This window comes from Podarcis vaucheri (genome assembly GCF_965113315.1).
Source record: "Podarcis vaucheri genome assembly, chromosome: 3".
NCBI classification, from domain to species: Eukaryota; Metazoa; Chordata; class Lepidosauria; order Squamata; family Lacertidae; genus Podarcis; species Podarcis vaucheri.
Window position 1 is genome coordinate 35,505,863 of NC_138761.1, and position 24,218 is coordinate 35,530,080.

The 24,218-nt window shown below is 41.9% G+C and overlaps 1 protein-coding gene across 1 annotated transcript in view; it reads left to right on the forward strand.

Annotated features, from left to right (window-relative positions):
- Positions 1–24,218, forward strand: part of ALK (ALK receptor tyrosine kinase) — a 411,412-nt gene that overhangs the window by 296,605 nt on the left and 90,589 nt on the right. The window contains exons 8-9 of the mRNA XM_082214794.1: positions 459–628; positions 21,423–21,517. Of these exons, the coding sequence (XP_082070920.1) occupies positions 459–628; positions 21,423–21,517 (265 nt within the window). The remainder of the gene's footprint in view (positions 1–458; positions 629–21,422; positions 21,518–24,218) is intronic.

Consider the following 24,218-nt stretch of genomic DNA (forward strand, 5'->3'; position numbering starts at 1 on the left):
AGTGGCTACCAGCTACAATGGCTATGTTCTGTTTCCACTGTCAGAGTCAATATGCTTCTGGCTGCCGGTTGCAGGGAAATTACAAGCAGGGAGAGTCCTGTTGTGTTCGACTCCTCCTTTGGGGCTTCCCATAAGCATCTGGTTGAGATCAGGTTGCTGGGTCATGGGCCTGAGCCAGCCGGCTCTTCTTATGTTCTATGCAGTCCCAAGCTGCTGCTATGTGGAAACAAACCTGCACAGCACTTGCTAAGGAGAGAGTGAGTAAAATATTTTCTGCAGTGGGGGAACTCCATGGACCATAAGTTTCCCACTGCCAGCGTATTGCAGTGCAATTCATCCTTAAGGAGAACGGTAGAAAGAAGGAATTTGGTGGCCACATGGGTGGAAGTGGAAGAAAGGAGGTTGTTGGTTGTGATTACCCTGTTTTAATTTGCTTTGTACCAATCTTTTACTTGTAGCTCCGGTTGTCATGGCTCCTCCAAGGCATCTTTCTTGGAGATGTTTCCCTGGTCCTTGTCGAGAACAAGACTGGGAAGGAACAGAGCAGGAAACTCTGGCACTTGGAAAATAGAAAAGGATTGGGGGTGTGGCAGAAGATGCTCAGGCCTCTCACGGATGTATCAGACAGGTAGGAGACATCATGCTTCTTTTTCATTCTTTGCCTCTTTCAATTTAATGGATGTCTGGATTTCTTGAGAGAAGGACAGAAAATTCCCCATATTGGGGCAACCAACAAGAGCCAAACCCCCTTCTCAATTTTAACTTGCTTTTAACTTGTGGGCAGAGCAGCCACCACATATTTCTTTTCTGGGGGAGGTATTGAAAGCCTGAGCCAGCTGAACACCCCTTTTCTCCTCACTTGTTTTCACCAAACATTGTGTGCAGAGAATTAACTTTCATCTGGTAGCCTACATACTACTCTCTTCTCCTCTTGTACTTCCACATGACTACGAAAGACTGCTTGCTGATCAGTCAGCAAGGCTAGATACCTACACTTGGCATTCTAGGAGAAAATGTGTCATTCATTGGTGAAGTGGAGGAGGACTGCAGCTCTGGGAATTTGTAGAGTAAAGGAAATAATAAAGCAGGGCTGTGTGGGGTTTTTTTTAATAGGGTTCCTACTTTGCACTAGCAATTTAAAACTAAATGATGACATTTCAGTTGGCTCATGATTTATTTGTTAAAGCTCATTGTGTTTTGTACGGGGAACCTATGCAGGCAAAAGCACCCATGCATTCAGTGGAACATACTTGCAGGAAACAAGGAAATGACTGTAGTCAGCTGTGTTACTTCTATAGATACAGGGTGGGATTCACCAAATTGGCACTGTCAGCAGAAGCCCTATGCTTGTGCATTGGGGATTTCCCCCCTCTCTTTCCTCCTGCACCTCCTGCGCCCCCTAAAATTGTCTAGTGGGAGTCAAGAGAATCCACAGAACAGCATGTTTTGGGAGGAGGTGGATCTTTCCATCTGGTAAACTGAAATTCTTGCACTGACATAACATTTGCATTAGCACAAAAATGAATTCTTCCTATATGTTCAGCACAACTCCCTGTATTTATGGGCTGTGCTGGAGGTCATGGCAAAAGCTTGTAGGCATGGAAGCTGTCATGATGTGCTTTGGCACTTCAGAGTGAACCACTACACTGCTGGTATTATGTACTTCGTTTGCACATTTCCAAGCAGAGTATAAATGAGACATAAAAGATACCCTCCAGGCAGTGGCATAGTGTGGGGGGAGCCTCAGGAGTTATTGCCCCGGGCACAAAATTGTTAAGGGTTAGAGAAAAAGAATCTAAAGGAGGAAGATTACCAATGAACTTCCAACTTGTGGAGAACTTCAATCTACAGGATGTATGGAGACTTAAACACCCAAACGAGAAAGAATTTACTCACTTCTCAGATGCAAAAGTCAGGAGGGAGAAGTAATGCAATATGGATGTCAAGTAACCTAATATTGAAAACAAATCCAACTAAGACAGATCTCGGACCACAATCCAGTCACCTTAGAGCTGAGAAACAGTAGAAAATTAAGATGAAGATGGAGAATAAATGAAAATATTTCCAACAATAATTTTTTTTAAAAAAAAAAGCACAAGAGGCCTTAAAATAATTTTTTGAAATAAATATAAATCAGGAAACTGACATCAAAGTAATATGGGATGCTAGCAAGGCTGTTATGAGAGGTTTCTGTATCCAACAAAGTGCCATCCAGAAGAAAATTAGAGAAAACAAAATGGAGCAAATTAGGAAAGAGATAAGTACAAATGAGAAAGGCTGAAAAACCCAAAAAACGAGACCGCAGAACAAAATATCAAAATGCTGCAAACCCAATTCTCCATATTTTTAAACCATGAAATTGAACATAAATTAAAATGGCTAAAACAAAAGTTTCGAATTTGCTAACAAATCAGATAGAATGCTGGCTTGACAATGAAAGAAGAAACAAAAAGAAAAGATTATAGGAAAATTCATAGAAAGAGGGGAAACAATTGATGAACCCAAGGAAATAATAATAATAATAATAATAATAATAATAATAATAATAATAATAATAATATCTTTATTGTCATTGCCCCCTCTCGGGGACAACGAAATTACGAAATAAGCAAAAGTTTTCCAAAATATTTTAAAGATATCTACCAAGCAGGTAAGGAAGAGGATGAGAAAATAGAAAAATACTTAAGTCAATTTAAATTTTTATTCCTTTTTTCCCTTTTTTCCTTTGTTGGGGGTGGGTGGGTGGGATGGATAGTTGGTTGGGGATTAATTTTAGTATAATTGTTCTGTTCCTTTTTTTGTTGTTGTTTTATTGGTTCTGTATAGTTTGTGTTTTGTTTTTAAGGGGTGGGATCAGGGCTGCCTGGGAGTGGGTCCCCAGCCAACACGATGGCTGGGACAAGTTCCACAGGGGGGGAAGCACTGGGACATCCGATCTCGGTGATCATGGGCAGGAGGCAGAGTTACGCTAAGACCAGACCATGTCATTACCGAGGAGGCAGGTTTAGTCGTTGTTTGAAGACTATCCCTGCCTCCGGGTCTGGCCTTGACTGGATGGATACTGGAATCAACAGGGGAAACCCACATGACCTGAAAGTGTTGCTGTGCAATGCCAGGTCAATGATGAATAAAACCACTGCCATCCACGACTTGATTGTGGATGGAGGATTTGACCTGGCATGTGTGACAGAGACCTGGTTGGAGGAAGCAGATGGGCCTGTCCTTGCCGCTGCTTGCCCACCAGGTTTCTCTTACGCACAGCAACCCAGGTCATGTGGGCGGGGAGGGGGGGTTGCAGTGATTTTTAGGAAGTCACTAGCTTGCACCAGGCATCCTACTGGGAAGATCCAGTTCTCTGAGTGCATGTTCTGGAAGTTGGGCAATAGGGGCAGTACAGGATTCCTTTTGGTGTACCGACCTCCCCGCTGCACCAAGGATTCCCTGTCCGAGCTGCTTCAGGTTGTGGCGGATTTTCTCCTGGAGACACCTAGTTTGGTTGTCCTAGGAGATTTTAACATCCATGCTGACACGACCTTACAAGGGGCTACTCAGGACTTCGTGGAAAGCATGGCCTCCATGGGGCTGTCCCTGAATAAGTTTGGCCCAACTCATAGTCATGGACATACCTTAGACCTGGTGTTCACCTCTAGTGACGTGGGTGATCTGACACTAAGTAAAAGTGAAACAAAAGAAGTGCCATGGTCAGATCACTTCCTGGTCCAACTGGACTTCTCCGCGACCCTTCCCCTCTGCAGGGAGATGGGACCAATTCAGATGGTCTGCCCCCACCACTTAATGGATCCAGATGGTTTCCAGAGAGTGGTAGGGGATGCTTTATTCCATGTTGATGGCCTTTCAGCTGATTCCCTGGTGGCCCGCTGGAATGCGGAGTTAACCAGGGCTATCGACTATCTGGCTCTGAAGCGCCCTCTCCGATTGCATGGAACCCGGACAGCCCCGTGGTTTTCTTTGGAGCTGAGGGTGATGAAACAATCGCTGAGACGGCTAGAGCGCCGGTGGCAGAAAACTCACTCTGAATCTGACCGGACACAGGTTAGAGCTCAACGTCGAGCCTACCAAGTGGCGATAGCGACGGCGAAGAAGACTTTCTTCACCGCCTCTATTGCATCTGCAGAAAATAGTAGCAGGAGACTCTTTCAGGTGGTTCACAATTTAACGAAACCACCTTTACCACCGGGGCCTTGTAAAGACCCCAAGATCTCCAGCAACGATTTTGCAAAGTTTTTTGCAGATAAATCACTCATATTCGGAAGGAGCTAGACACCACCGTGGGAGCAGGGCTGGGGCGGGAGAGTGCTAGAGCTCTGTCTGGTCAAGTTGCATGGAATCAATCAAGATCCTAAAGGAGGGGATGATACCAGAGTCATGGCAAGAAGCCTTTATAACGTTGATCCCAAAGCAGGGCACATATTTGACATCAATCAAAAACTATAGACCTATATCACTCTTGAACAATGATTATAAACTATTTGCAGATGTGATGGCAAACAGGTTAAAGAAAATATTGAAAGGCCAAGCAGGGTTTCTACCGGGTAGACAAATGAGCAACAACATGAGAATGTTCTGGGTATAAGCTTTTGTGTGCATTCGCACTTCTTCAGATATACTGAAACAGAAGTCACCAGACCCTTATATATAGTGGGAGAACAAATTAGTCCTATGGGATTAATTGCAGTCTTTAACAGTCGTCAACAGGTTTAACATACCCATTGAGTCAATTATCCATAAATAACAGATAGATAACATATATTATGTAAGAGAAGTGAAATAAGGAAAACAACACAGTTAAAAAGATAAGAAATAAGAAGCCGCAATAAGGTGGAGAGGAGTCACTTGCGAAGAAGTATTGATTTATTTTGGTTTATATTCACGTATAAGTTAACTTATTTCAAAGAAAGAATGGAAAATGTATATAATTAATCAATGCAAAACTCAATAAAGAATATTGTTAAGGTTGCCAAATTTCAACACCCAATGCTGCCTCAATACGGCTGCTTGCTTCTGTTGCTGGGCTCCATTGAAAACGGCTTCTCCATGCGAACCAGGAAGTGACTTCTCCAGACAACAGAACGACTCTTCTTTTCTAATCTATGTGCTTATGATTTCCTGGGTGATGCGGATGCCATTAGGCAGTTGAATGTGCATCCCTACTCCATCTGTTTCCATCCCTCCATGTGGCCCGATGCCACTGCCTCCAGGTCAGTGGAACCACTATCCCAGTGACTTCACCTTTAGCAAACTTTCTCTCTCTCTCTCTCTCTCTCTCTCTCTCTCTCTCTCTCACACACACACACACACACACACACACTCACACACACACACACACACACACAGGTGCCCCTCTAAAACAGTCTCACCAGTTTTTCCACGCTCTGATGAGTGTAGCATTCAAACACATAGCTTTCCTTACCTATCAGAGAACGTTCACCTTACGGCTTTCATTGACAGAATGCATCATCTAACCATTTGGGACTATTAACTGGAAATCTGTCTAATAAAGAAAGACTTGGCTGGAAGCCACAAGAGTTTCTATTCATCTCAGGGCCTTTCCCACACTCCTGGTTGTGCCTGATATAGAAATATGGGAGGTCGCAGTCTTGATAAGCCCTTGTTGCAAAGGATACATTTACTGTTTGTTGCATTGTTAGGACCCAAGCCTTATCTCTTTGTTCAACTTAAAGCCCTAGGAAAAAAATGGATTTCATTATATGGGCTACCTTGTCTCCTGGGATATTATGCAGAAAGTGTCTTTCATCTTTCTGACTCTTGAAGGAACACAAAGGCTGCTAATACAAAGGGGACACTGACATGGGATGCATAATTAATATTTAAGATAAAAAATATCAACATTTCTCTTATTTAGCCATTCCTCTCTCCATAGGAAGACATAGTTGCTTCATTCCATTTAGCTGTGTTCCATTTATCTATGCTCTCCTTTGAAGACAGCTTTAGTATTTTGCTAGCATCATTTATGAGTAATAATTTATTTATGTGTTGCCATGGTAACATTTCCCCCTTTAACTGCATCCATGCTTGTATACGTGTGGTATATGCTTGCATAGCTTGTCTTAACATTAACTTTCTACACATCATTTTACTGCTTTCTTTTTTATATGGTCAGGTGCACATCTGTGCACGTTTGTGAATGATAATCACATTGACGTTTTCCTCGGATGGCGCACTTACCCTGTTCCTATAATGTATATACTCTGTGTGATCTCAGGGGAAATAAAACAATATATGGAAGCAGTCAGTGCATTCAGTTAATCAGGAGTGCTTTAAAAATATGTTCAAAAACAAAAGTATGTGGAAGAGCTAAAGTCATATTCTGTTCCCTTAGGTATGTGCTAAAGAAATTAAATGGTAAAGGTTTATAACAAAAATGGCTCTAAAATGTATACACACATATGGTGGAGAGAGAGAGAGAGAGATCAGGTTGATGCAAAGTCCAATATTTAGTCTATAAGAAATATGGTGTGTGAAATAGTTATTTACAGAGTAACGTAAGCAAAACACAAATCTCTGCCTCAAGTCACTTACAATCCATATTTAGGCTGGGAAGTTCTAAATGTAGTACTCTTGAGCCTGAAAAACCACCCTTTGGAAGCTTTTGCATATCTCTATCTGAACTGTGATTAGTATCCGGAATGTGGATGAAAAATAGATGATTTCTAGAGGCAGTTGATAATTCACTAAAAAGCGTTTTATAATAGCAAAAGTGAAAGCAAAACAGGCTCATCCAGACTTCCACTTGTCCCACCGCTTCTCCCCAGGAAGAAGAATGTTTCCATCCCTCCGTGTAGCGCTGGGCACTGGCAACCCACGCTATGCCACTGCCTCCAGGTCAGTGGTAAATAATTCTCCTCTCTCTTTACCACTGAACTGGAGCAAACATCACTTGGGTTTTCCTCAGGTTGATGTTTTCTCTGATTCAGTTGTAAAGAGCTGATTTCCCAGGAAAAGCAGCAGGGCAAACAGAAAACGGCTCAGACTCATGCCTACAAAGCATGGGACAAATGGAAGTGTGAACAAGTCATTAAGAGCCAACGTTAGGAGCTCGAAACAAACTCTTAGAAAAATAGGCAAACTTTTTCTAAGTTTTCAAAGCAAAGAAGTTCACAAGCACTGAACTGATTTCAAATCAAGCTTAGGGGATTTTGCCTATCATTAATGTATATTCAGGATTCCTTAATGTGGATTAACTACCCCCTAACTTTTAACTATACTATAGACATTCCTATATCAGAATACAGTCGTACCTTGGTTTTTGAACAGCTTAGTTCTTGAACATTTTGGCTCCCGAACACTGCAAACCCAGAAGTGACTGTTCTGGTTTGCAAACTATTTTTGGAAGCTGGACATCTGATGGGGCTTCCGCAGCTTCTGGTTGGCTGCGGGAGCTTCCTGTAGCCAATCAGAAGCCACACTTTGGTTTCCAAATGTTTTGGAAGTTGAACGGACTTCCGGAACAGATTTCATTTGACTTCCAAGATACGACTGTAGTTAAAATAGAAGATTCTCTCTCTCACACACAATTGATTCATGTGGTCCTCAGCATTTTTTCCAGCCTTCACAATTTTACAAGCTGCTTTGCTAAAGTGTAAAATATACTTAAGAACTAAGAAAACATCACACGGTATAATAGGAATAATCATTTTATTAATTCCCCCCCAACAATTATGACCTTTAAGCTTAAACAGAAGCATCACTTTTCAGACAGATAAAAATGGTAAGTGCAATGGCCACAATCAAATTGAGTTAAGTGCAGTGAAACGCCTATATATAAAAATTATTGAATTAAAATGGAATTGAATTTTTGAAACAGCCCAAAGTTCCTCCACAACAGAACTAAACGACCTCGGCCCATTATACCTGAAGCAGCATCTCCTCCCCCATCTTTCAGCCCTGAGTTCCTCCTCCGAGGGTCTTCTGCTGGTTCCCTCACTGAGAGAAGTGAGGTTACAGGGAACCAGGCAGAGGTTGTGGCACCCTCCCTATGGAACACCCTCCCTTCAGATGTCAAGGAAATAAACAACTATCTGAGTTTTAGAAGACATCTGAAGGCAGTCCTGTTTAGGGAAGTTTTTAGTGTTTGATGTTTTAGTATGTTCTGATATGTGCTGTGAGCCGCCCAGAGTGGCTGGGGAAACCCAGCTAGATGGGCAGGCTATAAATAATAAAATTATTATTATTACTACTACTACTACATTCTACTCACCTAGAAATTATAGGAACTACTTTCACATGTATTAAATATTTTTTTAAAATTAATTCAGTGAATTGGTTCATTCCAAGCACTGCATTTGGTACATTCTTACTGGTGAAGTATGGTGCTTAATCTTAATTAATTATAGTAAGTGTTGCTATGAGATCATTCTGTCTTGATGACTTTGAAGAGAAACAGATAGTTGCCAGGAACTGACTTTAACAAAGTAATGTCCCTTAATAACTAGGAACCTCTTTCTAGCCTTCTGGAATGTAACACCCAGCAAAGTTTGGAAATGTAACATCTTCCGGCTAGTGGGAGAAGTAGACAAATTTGGAGCCAGTTTTAAATTTGGATTCTGAGAGCGTCAGGCAAAGAATTGTAGCTGGATGCAGGAAAAACTTGGTCCATTTTTGGAGGATTGGACACAGTGGTTATCTGGACATCTGATGAAAGATCAGAGGTTTTGCTGCTTGTTTTCAGAAGTCAGCTTGCTTTCAATAGGCCCTGGTTCAATATTTGTGAATCAAACAAACATTGCAAACATGCAATTATGCCTCTCTTAATCTCATATCCAAAGGCACCACTGCTTAGGGTTGTTGTAAGTGCATATCACAATAGAACTGGGAAGCTATAATGTAGGTTGCTGTGATTTTCTATATGTAAATATACAGAAAAACAATATATGCAGTAGATAGCCACATGCTATCTTTCTATGGACATCTGGTTGCAGAAAGAGAGAGAGAGAGAGAGAGAGAGAGATGGACTTCATGTGATACACACATTAACATTTGGGAACTTCTCACTTGGCTGCTCTGAAATAAAGTAAATTATTTACCTATGCCAAAGTTAATTAAATTACACTTTAATTAAATTGACCTACTGCAGAAGCAGCTTAGATTTTGGTCTTCTAGGAATCACACTGAAAATACCAGCACAGGTCAAGTCTTGCAATTTACTAAAGATACAAAATTTAACTAAAATAAGTTTAGATAAGGGTGGTTTTGTCACATCGCAATAAATTATATACACGTTGGTATCTGAATAGAAGATTAGAGGAAAGTATCTTGGATATGCAAGTTTTAATCCTCAAGTTTGCACCATGTAATTAAAAACACTAACCCCAAAGCTCTCCACTGCAGACCTTCTCCTCCAACCCATGGGGGAGTGGTGCTGGATGACAGAGATGAGTCAGAGAGAGTGGGCCAACTAGCACCTCCCCCCCCCCATGATTCTAATTATTTGGGGTCTTTAATGCCTGAATAAGAGCTATTGTATTGGTGTATCTATTTGTGATGCAAGGCTTTGTACTTGAAACAACCACCTTAGTGAAAGCTAAAACAAAAATGAAAGAACTGAAATGAAGGTGCCCACATACATTCATTTCTTCCTTAGGTTTCAGTTGTTGCATTCATTTTGGCTAATATGGGGACATTCAATTAGTTTGGGAAACTAAGACACACTGCTATTAAGCCATTGTCCCTGGTGAGAAGTCCAGGGCAAGGCTACGGTGCTTCTTTTGCTTTGGAGGAGAGCGATGGAGGATAGCACTGGAGATTTATGAGTCCTATTTACTTGCACCCCTCCCACTCCCATGTGATTACTATTGAATGAGTGGTAGAGCCAGGAGGAGTCCATTGTTCCCATCCCCTCCTGCATATCTCTTTCTCCATTCCTGCAGCTCAGAACTCCGGTAGGCTTCCACCATGAAGATCCTGGAAGATCAGAGTTTGGGGAGCCAACTCAAGTAGAGCAGCCTTCCTGCTGCAGGCATTTGGCCCCCAGTGCATGGGGGTCTGCTGAAGCAGTGAGAGGGGCATGTGGCGGATGGAGGCAGGGCCAACAGCCTTGTCCCTGCTCTCCCCCTTGCATAACAGCAGTCTCATTGGGGCAAGGAGGATGAGTGGATTAGTTGTCTTCCTTACACTCTGTCTATTTCAACATGCAGAGCCTGTTGGAATCAGACAGATTCCCCTTTTCTTCATAGTAGCTGTTGCTTTTTCCTGCATAGAATCACATTACTCTCTGTGAAAATCATAACAAGTGAAGCAGTTCCCTGAATTCAGTTTCAATGCAGATTCCCACGGAGCAAAACCAGGGGAATACACATTGGCAATATCTGCATCCTTTTTATCAAGGCAAAAACAATATATGTGCAAAATTGATGGGCTTCCTTTGTTTTTAATGGGCTTATTTCCCACATCAGTGACAGCAGTCCAGTTGGAATTGATTCCATTGCATGCAGGCGCATCACTAATGCTCTTTTACTTCTATTCCTGGTGAGCATTAGTGCTGCAGCAGCAACAGCAACAGCAGCTTTTCTGGACTCACATTTTGCTCAGAAGTGAGGAGAAATAAAAGTCATTGTTTAATGCTTTCCATTAATAGCCTAGCGTAGCATGAAACTAGCAGGAACTGGGGCATATCGCCACTCATTACCCTTAAGGCAAATGGAATTCAAATGGAATCATTTCCTATAGCTGGAATTAAAGAAAGCCTATAAAAGTGAGACATGGCTCTGAACCACAAAATTCCCATATGGCTAGTCTGTTTCAAACTCCTGCATTATTTTTTTTATCACTGGCATTTCTAAGATAATTGCAACATTGTGGTTGTGAAGTTTGATGTGTGTGATTTTAGGGGTTTTTTTGTATTGTATCAGGTTGTCTTTGTTGTGTGGGAAGGTAAGTCTACTTGGTCTTTAGAGGGGAAACTTTAGATGGTCCTTGGATCTGGGAATTTACTGGATTGAGTTGAAGTTGAAAGGAAGGAAAGAAAGGAAGCTGAAAGGAAAGGAAGGAAGTTGAAGATGAAAGGAAGGAATCGGATAAGAGGGTGCACAGTTCCAGGGGCTATGGAGAAGGTGGACTTGGAGACACACATACAAACTGATGAACACATTATATATATACTGACATTGTATATGTACAGATACCTCATTGACTCTACAAGGTAGCTTACATTAGATTTGAAATCCTGGGGAATGGTGGCGAGACAGAGAAATACTAGGTGGTATGTACTCAATCTTAACAGGATCTGAGCATGACAAGGTACTTATGTCAATATCCCCCACTTTCAGATCATCCTCTCTTGCTCAGTTGAGAAAATAAAGTCCAGAGTGTGGCCTGCCACATGTGTTGGGCCAGTGACATGTTGGGATAGCCCCATGGTCATCATTGCAGCCATGAAGTCCTGATCCACCCCTGAACCAGTCACCTTGGCATGGATTTTGAAGTCCCTTAAAATAAGCAGTATGGGAGTCTTCAGCACCACCTATGAGACCAGCTCTGTCAGCTCAGGCAGGCAAACTGCTGGGCATCAAGGCAGGTGTTGCCTAGACCTACTCTGGGTTGGTCCAGTCTCTGCTTTGACTAGAGTCAATTTAGTCAGGTGAAAAAGTGAGGTGGTTTTAAATCACTGAATTTAATCCCTTCTGGCCTTACTTTGAATCAATAAGAAGCATTGCCTTGTTTTACAGCCCCCAATTCAGGCCCGCGTGAGGCCTGGGGTGGCAGTCTTGTTCTTGGCATAGTAGTGTAAGTCCGGCAGGCCCCTGGTGCGTCTCCGCTGGCCGACTTAGCCTTCTGGGGCCCAGGGCAAATGTACCCAGCTTCCCCATCTAGATGGGCCTACCCCAGTTGCTGAACTTGGGGTTACATTTTGTTTCGTGGGAGGTGGGGTATGAAGTTTTTTGGGAATCGCTCAGCCTCCCTCTTTTGGCTCGGCCTTAACTCTGAGCTTGTTAGGATTGTAAAGGCCTACTGAATTTCACTTCTGAATGAAAGCCCTCCATCTGTGACAGAACTTGACTCTGACATCTCTATTCACTGTATTCACTTCAGCTAGCTATACGGGTGTCACTTCTCATTTGTATGTGTGCTTCAGTAGCAAATAGGAATTTCCAGCCAGACTGCAGTCAGAGCTCATAAAGTTTGTTGTTCAAGCCAAGGCACTTTAGGCCAGAGCTAGGCTGAGAATAATCACACAAGATAGCAACAGTCCTTGTCATTCAGGGAAATATCATTTAAAAGTTGGGGAACAGTGTGTGCAGGACTCTCTGTTTATCTCTGTAGGTCTCTGAGTCACTCTTGATTATCTCACTCTGAGTGTATGTGAGTGACTCTCATGTTTCCCTTTTGATAGCCATCCTTGACTTTAATGGATTTTTGATTGTAATGATTATGGAGCCATTCTTGGGTTGTAGTTTAAGGAGAGCTGCATGATCCTGACTGATGTGCCTGCAAGCCAGCATTAAATTGCTCAAAAGATACCCTAAGCCTCAGGGCCTAAACTGTTATTAAAGGAAAGGTACCAAAAGGTTATACACACAAAAAACTACCAGCTGAGGTCTCCACTCTGGAGGAAAAGTTCCCTGCCAGCCCACAGCTAGGAGCAAATGAACTACTAAATACAGACTGTAAACAACAGTTCTAAAATAAAATTCATATGTTTCTGTAGTGTTACAGACTTCCACCAGCCAAATTCAGCAACCTCCCCTGAGCACTGGGTCTCGGTATGCACTGAGGCCAGGATTCAGAGAATCGTGAAGCATACTTGGTGAATTCTGTGGTTCTCAAAACTTTCTTTTCTGAAAACAGAAGACCCTGTTTTGTAAGACAGCATGGGATGGGACAGAGGAAAGTGTTGACTCTTCAGGAGGGGGGAATCAGAAATTACACTAAACCCCTTACATGAGCCAAAGTGTCTCTTTGAACCCCAACCCATAAAGGCAAGAGCTTTGTCATTTATCAGACAGCTCCACGTAAGCATTCCTTTGTGAATACATTGCCGTCCCTTCTCTTGAAATGAATGGAACAGGTAGACACATGGGGAACATGTGCATGTTTAGTTGAGTTTCCTGCCTTGCAGAGGGGGTTACACCAGATGACCTTTGGGGTCCCTACCAAGTTTACGATTCTATGGTTCTATGTACAGTGGAACTTCCAAAACTTTTGAATTCCGAGGCACTGCTTCTGACTAGCTGACAGCTAGGCTTTTTGTAGATCGGAAGCCACGTCAGGGTCCGGGTTCCAAGGAACGTTCGAAAACCAGAACACTTCTGGGTTTTCAATGTTCGGGAGCTGAAACATTCAGGAACAGAGAGGTTCGAGAACCGAGGTTCCACTGTATTTTGTGGAGGCAGGGGTGTCAGCTTCAGCGGGCTTAAGCCATTTTGCCCTCCCCCCAATGTCCAGAGAGTGTGAAGGCAAAGTACAGAATCTACCATGCTGCTGCAGTGACTGTCTCCTTCTCCTGCTCCTGCTCCCATGGAGGGGAAGGAGGGATAAAGAAGCCTCCCTCTGGTGGCAGCACCAAGAGAAAGAGGAAGAGGTGGAGGTGCCACTGAAACCATGCGGCCACTGTGTTCAGCTCCACCCCTGGCTCCTCCCATCATCCTTATGTCATGCATGTGATGTTGGGACATCGCAACATCACACACACAACATTGTTGTCCCCTCCAGCATCTTGGCAAACTGGCAGTTTGGGGAGAGAGCCTTGGTTTCTCTCTCTTGCATGCAGAAACATCCATGCACACACACGATGGCTGTCTCAGCACTACTTTCTGAAATTCTGATTGCTAAACAGAATCTCAGCTATGGCAGTCGTTGTGGTGACTCCAGTTCTTGACCCAGACTGGTGATTTGGGAAACACTTTTATTTGTTTTATTTCTTTCATCATGGAACCCAAGGTAGCATAAATGTGGCTCCCAGGCAGATACCCATCCAGGCACCTGCCAGATCCAGACTTGCTTAGTTTCAGCAGGGTGGTGGTTGCATGTGCCTTCAGACCATATGATGGGAGCAGTATGAGTTTCAGCACTGAAATTCATATCATGTATTGACATTTAGCAGCAGGGAGTTATACTGATAGAGGATATGTTTTTAGCTTTTGGTATTTTTTTTTAATTTTAAGTATTTTAATTAGGCGCCTTTAGGGTAATTAAAAACTTTTTTTTACTACCACTTGGATTGACTAGCATACTGTGCAATCCTATATATGTCTACTCAGAATTAAGTCCTATTCAGTGCAATGCCATTTACTCCTAGATAAGTGGGCATAGAGTTATGGGCTTAAAAAAACACGCTTTTGTTCAAATTTTGAAATTTTAGATGCATGTAAAATTTGAATTCAGCAGTTAGCACATTGCAAAACCTTGCAAATTGACCTTTCAGCATAGACACCTAAAATAAACCGAGATTAAAGGAAGTTACAAACCTGTACACAAAGCTCATGGATGGAAACCTCTTTAAATAACAGGCCAAACAAAAAGTATCCCTGACTGCTTGAGGAAGTTCTGATTTGATGCTGAACAAGCAACAGCAAAAAAGGAAGGGAGGGAAAAACACGAGCTGGTTTTATTCATCCTTTGCTCTTCAGTATTTGAACAGTTGCCGGATTTCACCCAAGGCCAATTTCAAGCTTAAATATTAAGCTTTCCCCGGTTCTACAATTATTCAGCAGGTAGTTTGAATATTCTCCCCCCTCCTTTTTCCCTTTTCTGCCTAGTAAGACATTTGCTGTCTGCCTAGAAAGAAAGCAAATCCCTGCAGGAGCCCTGTCATTACACTACTGATCACATGAAGCTATGCTGATTCTGGGCCTTTGGGGCACGACTCCCTTTTCATTCTTAGGAGCCATTTCAATAAAAACAATCAAAGTCAGATCCAAGGACATTGATGCACTGTGGGTAGAGGGGAAATGAGTTTCTGTAGCCTCCAGGATTACGTTTTCCTGCATGCACTCACACTGAACTATCAATGTTGAATGGAAAGGCTCCCTTCCAAAGTGCTGCCATGTATGTTTTGTAACTCTGCCACTCCTGCCTCATCTCTCAGCACTTCCAGCGTTCACCACAGCTTCCAAATCCTCCCTGTTAGGCTGCCAACTTAACAGCTGACGATGGTGGGATCCCCAAAGTGACAGCCTGAGCAGCTCAGCGTCTCACTTCCCAGAATCTACAGAACGCAAGGAACCACACTGCCATTTTATAAACTGGCAGCGCTCCAGAGCTACGTAACAGCTTATCATTCAGCATTCTTCGTCACTGATTTTTTTATTTATTTATCCTGGGAGCTATTATGCCTGCGGAATCCTCACTTTTCACGCATATTGTTACAAAGATTGCACACACACGCACACACCCATCTCTGCCAGGCGGTAGTAGGATTCCAGGGGATTCTGGGCACTCCCCCAGGGTTGTTTCCATTGGGAAAATCGAGGCACAGCAAAGGCTTTAAGAAATATGGTTTATTGTACTCATATTTACACCTAGAGTTTTCCATGGAGGTGATACAGAACAGTATACCCCAAGAGTGTTTCTCATCACCCTCTCATAACTTCAGTAAGCTCAGGTCCAAAGCAGCAGTCAGTCATGGCTCTTGATGCAGCCTCCTCCAGCCATTGCCAATATGGTTCTGTCTACTTCCTTCTTCTTGTTCCTAGAACAACCTTTAGATTTCAAAAAGGATGCATTTTCCTGTGACATCATGCCCCCTTCACCTTGGCAACCCGCCAATTCTCCTGTCTCTGTCCACTCCTCAGTGGGGAACGGGGACTAGGAAGGACAGTTCTTTTGCATCACCAATGGCCCTTAATGGCTCAGTACTTGGTTGCCAATTATTCCTTAATGGTACTGTGCTTAGCTAGCCTGCCATGGTGGTTTACATAAATTAACCCAGGCGGTTTACATAAATAAACCCATTTATTGTCTGGCACAGTTCTGCAGCTTGCATTTTCCCTTCATATTCCCAATACGATCTAAATACTACTGTTTATTGCCTCCATTTCCTAACACTCTGGTACCCTATGACAATACTGTACCAAAAAGGCATGCAAACACTCCCTGAATGAGTGAGAGTGAGAAAACCAGGGTTGCAGGCTTTATCCCTCCTTTCCCAAGAGGCAAAGTTATTTCTTGGAGATTGTGCCTATGCTTACAATTGCATCAAAGCTCTAAGCAAAGGCTACAGTCTAATTACTGGGGTTCCTGTCCTGTTCCAGAACTTCCTCTCACCCATGTTCCTCCCCTTCCAGTCCCATGATCCCTCCAAATACATGCACACATCTAAAATCTACAGATTAGCTCCTGTTCCAAATCCTTCTTGGGAGAAGGCTAGGTTAGCCTCTACCAGGGACTTCTCATCAGCGGCCCCACTGTTCTGGAACTTTCCACCAAGAGAGAGAGAGCAGTACAGCCCCCTCCATGCTTTTTTGTTTTATGAGCAAAAGCTGAGGGTAGGGGCATTGGCTGTTGAAATTACCTGCCTTCTTTTCTGTCCCATGTAGGGATTTCAGTACTGTGCTTTTTCTTGCTGATTTTAATATAATATTTTTTTTAATGGCCAGAATTCTTATCCCACCCCGTCATCATTTGGTAACAGATCAGACCGATTAGAGGCCTTGGAAGCTGAGCCTCAGTACATTTCAAAATATAGGCAGCGACTCCAGGTGAGGCCAGGTAACACTATCTGGAAGTCTTAAGGGCATCCTTAGTGAGTGGATCAGGAGAAATTCAGCTGCTCTGTGTCATACTGAAGCTACCCTTCCCCACCCCCTGCACATGATAAACATAATTACAAATTTATTAGATCAGCCCCGTAAGAGAAAACTACTGAAGCTAGTTACTAGCAATTTTATTGACTTGCTTCAGTGAAATCCAAAGATTTGTAATTTTAAAAAAATTAATGTGATTTTAAAGAATGGATGCAGACACACATACAAATTAAATAGAAAAAAAATGGGCCAGAGATCCCAACCCCACTCAGTGTGCAAGTATTGCATGGGGGAAGGGGTGTATTTCTTTTTTTCTTTTTTTGTATTTTTATTTAGATTTTCCATCATACAATTTAATTAAAAATAATAATAATACATAACAGAAAAGAAACATTAAATCATTATACATTAAATCATTATACAATATCCAAAAAAGAAAAAGAAAAAAACATAAACAAAATAAAATAAACCCATCACCCTGTTTAACTTCCCTCTACCGCTACTTGTCTTCTCTAGAATCAATTTTACCCTTATCATTGCATTCTGATTGTTCTTATTTTCTCTATATACATACATATGTCATCGATAATTTATTGTTTTGATGCATTTACATTCTTAATCTAAGCATATTAGCATGTCTTTTTTAGAGCAATATTTTGTCATATAATCATCATAGCATTGCCATTGTTTTTTAGTTTTATATTTCACTGCTGTCATATGGATGCTGTTAATTTAGCCAATGTTAAATATTCATTTAATTTGAGAATCCGTTCCTCCTTGGTAGGTAGTTCTTTAGCTTTCCATTGAGATCCTAGTTGTGGTGGTCGCATATAAGAAAATTCTTTTTTCCGATTTCGGTATTTCTTCTAAAAGGCCCAGTGGGTAAGCCTCTGGTTTTTTCATTAATGGGATTTTAAGCATTTTTTTCCAACTCCTCATGTATTGCTCCCCAGAAGTACTTAATCGGAGTGCAACTCCACCACATATGCATTGTTGTACCAGCTTCCTTGTTGCATTTCCAACAGAGGTTGGATTTCAGTTTATAGATTTTTGCTAATTTGACTGATGTAGAACATTTTGATGAAATTTTATTTTATGTACTAAAGGCGGTAAACCTTATATCTTCCTGCCAAAGTTTCTCCCCTTGCTCTAAATATATTGTGTGGCCGAAGTCTCACTCCCATTTAATCATTGTCTCTTTCACTTCCTCATCAATCATATCCAAATCTAGCAAAAGGTTATACATTTTAGATAATAATTTTTGTTGTTTTTTAATAATGTTTCATGCATTAATGAATTCTCTTTAGCAAAGCCTTTCTTCGAGTCCGAATTAAAGACACTTCCAAGTTGTATATATTGCCATCTGTCGGAACCATAATGCCTTATTTCCTCATATGGTCTTATTCTAAGTTTACCTTGATCTTCCCTTATCAAATCTCTATATGTTGCCCATTCCTTATTCATGTTTTATTTTTTCATGGCATGGGCTTCTAAAGGGTAAGAGCCACCATGGTGTCATTGGCTCCAGTCTCGTTTTGTATTTGCTCCAGACTTTAAATAACGTGTTTCTAATTAGGTGGCTATTGAAGTCTTTATGGACTTTGATCTTATCATATGCAAGGTAGGAGTGCCATCCATACCTGTTGTTATAGCCCTCCAGTTCTAATAAATCTGCTTTTTCCAAAGTGATCCATTCTTTCAGCCATACAAGGCATTCTGCTTCATAGTATAATTTTAAATTTGGCAACGCCAAACCTGGGGTGGGGGTGGGGTTGTTTCCTTCTAACACTAGCCTCATGTGTCTCAAGAGCTGCTTATTGTAAGGCCCCTATCCTTGGAGGACTTGAAGGGCAGGCAGCTGCTGCAAGATAAAGTTTGAAAGGTCTCATGCAAAAGTAGAATACTGTTGGAAACTGGTTTCAGTCTTGTTCTATATACTACAGGTGCACTTAGTCCTAGTAGCCCCTGTAATATGAAGCTCTGATTCTTTGGGGGAGGGGATGTAAGCCCGATGGCCAAACTAAATGTGATGTTAAATGTGACTTTGCAGTTAATGTGTATATTTTTGAAATGCAGGTAGCCACCACCAGGAAGGCCTGAGCAAGACTGGGGGCATGGTAGCTGGGGATGGGTGGTTAACCCTTGGTGAAAATGGCCCCCTGGGTGCTGTTATTTGCACTAAGAGGAAATATTCCATTGGTGCCAATAAGAATGTTCTGCTCAGTGCAAGTAGCAGCATTTGGAAGGAGGTTTCTGATATGAAAGGGGTATTCATTGAGATCATGGCAAAGAGGAATTGGTTAAGGTCTCCCTCTCCACCCAACATGGCGATGACCTTGCTTTGACTTTCATGAGGTAGCTGCTTGCATTTTTAAAAAATGTACACATTTCAAGCACAAGCGTCTTTAATGCCATGCTTAGTTTCGTCTAGTAGTCCCGTTGAGGAAAAATAGAGTCCCATTTGAAATCAGTGGTGCAGATTTACACTTATCGATTTCCCACAGTTCCATGTAGTTTTTGGATCTTTCAGTCCAGAGCAAGAATAGAAAAGGAATCCTGTGCTTCTGTCTTGAGGAATGAAAGCCAGAGTCCCTTGCACTGCTCCCCAATTGACCACATAAGAAATCTGCTAAATACAAGATGAACAAATTGTGCAATCTGCTACATCTCAGCTGCTCAGCTGGAATTAATGAGGCTAGTCCATCAGTTTGATGGGGATTGTAGAGATATAACAGAGGGCAGGTATTAACCCATCACATTTAGCAGGCAATTTGTATGACCAGCTTTTCTTAAGCTTGCCTCCATTTATCATTTAGCAGGATTGTTATGCTTCTGGTCCTCCCCTCCCCAGTCCTATGCGCCTCTTGACTTCTCATAAGGGGATCAGTCTTGCAACAACAGGGAAGATGGATGGATTAAAACAGCGCAGAAGAGGAAAAAAACCACCAATAGTACACAGCTAAGAATAAGTTGCAGGAGTTACTCCAAGATTCTTAAGCATATTTGGGATCTTGGAAGCTCTCCACTGTGCCAAATTGGCATGTAAATTGGCAAGGGGTGGGGGAAACTATCCAGTATGTCCAATGGCATGGATTTCTGTTTTGAACAAACTCTCCTTTACAAAGGTAATATTCTGGTGGATCTTAATTGGCTCTGGTATCAGAGATGTTAGACTTGCATCATGAGATGAATGCATATCCTTACTAGGGCTGCTTGAAAAATCCATTTTCGTTGAACTCTGAATGGATTTGACCTGATCAGGACCTCCTGAACTAATGTGTGATTCAGAATGTATTTATGCTTTGGATTTTGCACTTCTCTGAATTTTTGCAGTGCACTTTTCAGCTCAAAAAGGGTTTATCAAAATGCATTAAAATATATTTTATGATAAAATGCTTTTATAAATCAGTACATTAAGGCACACACACAAACACACACAGTGCTTTTTTCTAAAAAAAATGTTTAGAGGTACTCTCATTTTGACTCAAGAAATGCACCATTTTATAGTTCAAATTGGGGAAAATAAATACAGTAAATGGATAGAAGTACAAAGATTCACAGAATGTTTAGGGGTATGCGTACCCCTGTGTACCCCCAGAAAAAAGTTCTACATGCTTAGTAAAAACAATTATTTAAATAAAAATGGAACACGTGAAATTGACGCAGGCCTGAAATATATGGCTCCGTCTATCTATAATCTTACAACTTCATGTCTTTGGCTTATCATCAGTATAAAGGCTCCATATTTTCTATGGATAAAAGAAAGTGTCATGATCTTTCTATAGGTCATTGTTCATCAGGATTAAATTTGTTGGCACCATTTTTAAGCACTTATGCAAACATTGGCTACCCTACCATTCCCTTTCAGCTCAAAGGTTGCATATTCTTTTAATGAGCGCACAAAGCCTACCCTCAGCAGCTATATATTCCATCTGAGTTGTGCCTTTGACCATAAAGAGTTGTTTCATAGATTCATCCTGATTGATCACTGCCCGGAGCATCATTTCCATGGTCTCCTTCTAGTCTTTGTGACCCATATTTAATTCCAACATCAAGCAATTATTCCATGCTTTGGGGGAGGCATATTACAGCAGAAACAAAGTAGCTGTGGTTTTGTAAGTACTTGCATTAAAAACTAGTTACACTTCTTATTTAAAAAGACTGCTGCCCGATTAATCAGTGGCATTTTAATTGATCCAAGAACTACTCAGTCAGACCACAATTCTCAATCTAACTGTTTCCTACTATAAATAAGTGAGGCTTACAGACTACAGAGACCAACATGATGTAATTTTGCCTCCCCCAAACTTGGCTTTGAAATACTTTTCTTTACACAGTGAAAGTTCCCAGTGAAGTAATAGTCCACCAGGAAAATCGGCAAATTAGCAATTTATCACCATTGCACTCAGAGTTAGAGCACCTGTTGCGCTGCTGCTTTGAGGGATATCGCCATGAAGAACTCTTTGTCCATCATACTTCCACATAATGCCACTGCTTATTTTGGTATATCATGTTTGGATGAATGTTCCTTCTCCTCTCCCCTTGGAGCAGTTGGTTGGTTTGACACCAGGATACCCATTATACATCAATACTGTTTCTCTGTCTTTGAAAGGTTGGGCTGGGTATATCAAAAGCAAATGCGTTTGTGGTAAGCGGTATTTCCATCTGCCGGAATTTGATAACTTTTCTTCTTCTTTACAGGTTTTGGCTTCAGATTGTTACATCCTGGAAAGTTGGATCGGAAGCCATCATTGCTTTTGATAATGTGTCACTCAGCCTGGACTGCTATCTTACAAGTGAGCGAGCCTATGATTAGCTTTTTAATGTGTAGCCTACTGCAGTACAATGGGTACTGCAAATACATACCTTTTTGACTAAAGTCTTCACTTGTTACACTGGAAGTGTGAAAGTAGGTGCAGCTCACTCATGCTTCCTGTTTTGGCACTTCTACACCATGTGCAAAGAGGCCCTGAGAAAAGCAGGTCAAGGTGAGAGCAGTACAAGTCATGGTGTTGCCCCCAAAATGTCTAGCACTGTATCAGTCAGTCATCAACTTTATTATACTAGCCTTCAGCCTTGGCAGCTGTCAGGCAAATAATTCAATATAAAATTTCCATTACGCAAGCTACAATGAAAAAAGAAAGGTTTTTAAACCAGAACCAACATTTTAAAATCCCAACATCAACTAAACTAAAAAAAGAGCTGTTGGTCCCTTCCTGGTTACCTGCTTGTTGAACTGTTTGTACAACGTTTGCAGGGAGATTATACAGGGTCAGTTATTTTCTGAAAATTTATTCTGATTTGTTTGCAGGGAGGTTATATAATGTCACGACAACAATTGTTCTCCCACACTTTCCTGTGTATCTTCCTGTCGCTTTCCTTGCTAATAAATAAATTAATCTTAGTGTTTTTGTTGGGATGTGATTGAATCTTTACTCACAAAATAGCAGTCTGGAAGCTCTCATCTGCCTAGAAGTCTCCTTCCTATACCAACCATCCTGATAACTGTTAATCCAGACAAACCGTTTCCAAAGAAGTTTTATCTTAGCTCATTACAGAAGGGAGATTTCAGTATATATAGAATGTCATGCAGTGAAGTTTTTCATTGTATTTAAGGAAAATATATGCCCGTTTTGCCAAATGTTAATCTGATATCATGAACATGCATTTATGAAATTTCAGTAGCGCCATATGTATTCTTGCTGTGATTTTCCCAGGAGATTATATACCACTCTGGTTGTGTTTTGATTGAGAGCAGAGTTAGCCAGAATATTGCTGCAGTGTGGGCAAAGCAGGCAAAGGTGGGGTGTTCAATGGGAGTGTTTAATCTACACCATCTGTTTTGCCAGTGCAGTGCAATGCTAGTTTGGGAGCCAGGAGAGGAGTGGCGGGAAAGGATTTAGAATTCAGAGAATTGTTGCAATCCTATACATAGTTATCTGGGAGTAAAGCTCATTGAACTCAGTGGGCTTGCTTCTGTGTATGCTTATATAGGATTGCACTGATAGATTTCTCTTCCTGTCCCACACCCCTGATGCTACTTTGGCCTCATTGCCATCAGAGTTGAATCAGTAGTGCAAATAATAATATAGGTGGGTGTAGGCTGGTGCCATTTTACTCTGTACTTGCAGCAGAAGAGACACATACATTTCAGAAGCTGCTGCCTAGAGTCTGACACTCCCATCTCAGTTTGTCTGCATTGCCTTGAGTCAGGGCAATGGCTTGTCTCTTCCAGCCGATGACTCTTCTGCATAGCTGTCAACCGTCCCTTATTTGGCGGGAAAGTCCCTTATCCCAGCACCGTGTCCCACTGCTGTCCCTTATTGATGCTGTCCCTTAAATTTCCCGGGTTTCAAAGGAAGCCGCTCCTCTCCCTCCCTCCCCTGCCGGCCAGGGAGGAGGGAGGCTTCAACTGTGTTGCTTGGCTGCGTTGCTCACCCAATAAGGAGTCTAAGAACAACTGGGGTGTGGAGCTTGCATGCCTTGTGCCGATCAAATTGGCTGCGTTGCCTGGGGACTTGCCTTTGCTCAGCGCTTCCCAGCAGAGAGGTGACGGTGGTTTTCCTTGCTTCATCCCTTTTGCTGGGTTGCTGCGCTGTGGGAACCACTGCTTGAGGCTTCGTTTGGCTGCTGGCTGGGCTTTCTGCCTTTGGCTTGGAGGGGCTCAGAAGTTGAACATACCTGTGCTTGGAAAATCCCTTATTTTGGCTGCTGATCCCTTATTTTTGAGGCTGCTGGTCCCTTATTTTCAAATCTGTAAGTTGACAGCTATGCTCTTCTGGGCTCTGATGCAGCTGCCGTGCTTTCTCAATAAATTGAAGTGGTCGCTCAGGCAACAGTTTTGTTGTCCCTTGCTACTTAGGTCTAATGATCTCAGCCTCAGTGCCTTTCATCTGTAAAATGGGAGCCTTAATGAGTCGCCTTTTTGTACAGCAGTGCTGGGCAGTTTTACAAGAGCCCTTTGGAACCTGATCTGCGGTTACTCCAGATTATTTAGTCTGGATTTATCTTGTGAACTGCCCTGAGATCTTTTGATGAAGGGCAGTATAAAAATCTAATAAATCTAATAAATAAAAAATATAGCAGTGTAACACTGTGCCTGCATATACCTGGCATTATTACACTGGTGTCGTATCCCCAAGAGTGATTTATCTCCAATATCCATTAGCACTGGGACTTACACCAAATCCTACCCCTCTCTGGCCAGGGTAGTTTAACTCTAGGATTAACCTTCAAGGCTTTCAGGCTCGGCAACTTACTAAGATCCTTTGCCTCCAGACTGGAAAGACCATTGCTTTTATGAATCTTTGGGAGCTGCTTCCTATCAGAAATGTTGCACTACGCTAAGCACGTTTGTAAAGTTGAAATACTCCACTGCCTTTTGCACTGGGGTTATCATATTACTTGTATTGCCACCATATTTAAACATTTATGGCTGTTTAGTGACAGCAGTGCATGAACTACTGTGCTTTTGTCTCATTTCCTTGTTCTTGGACA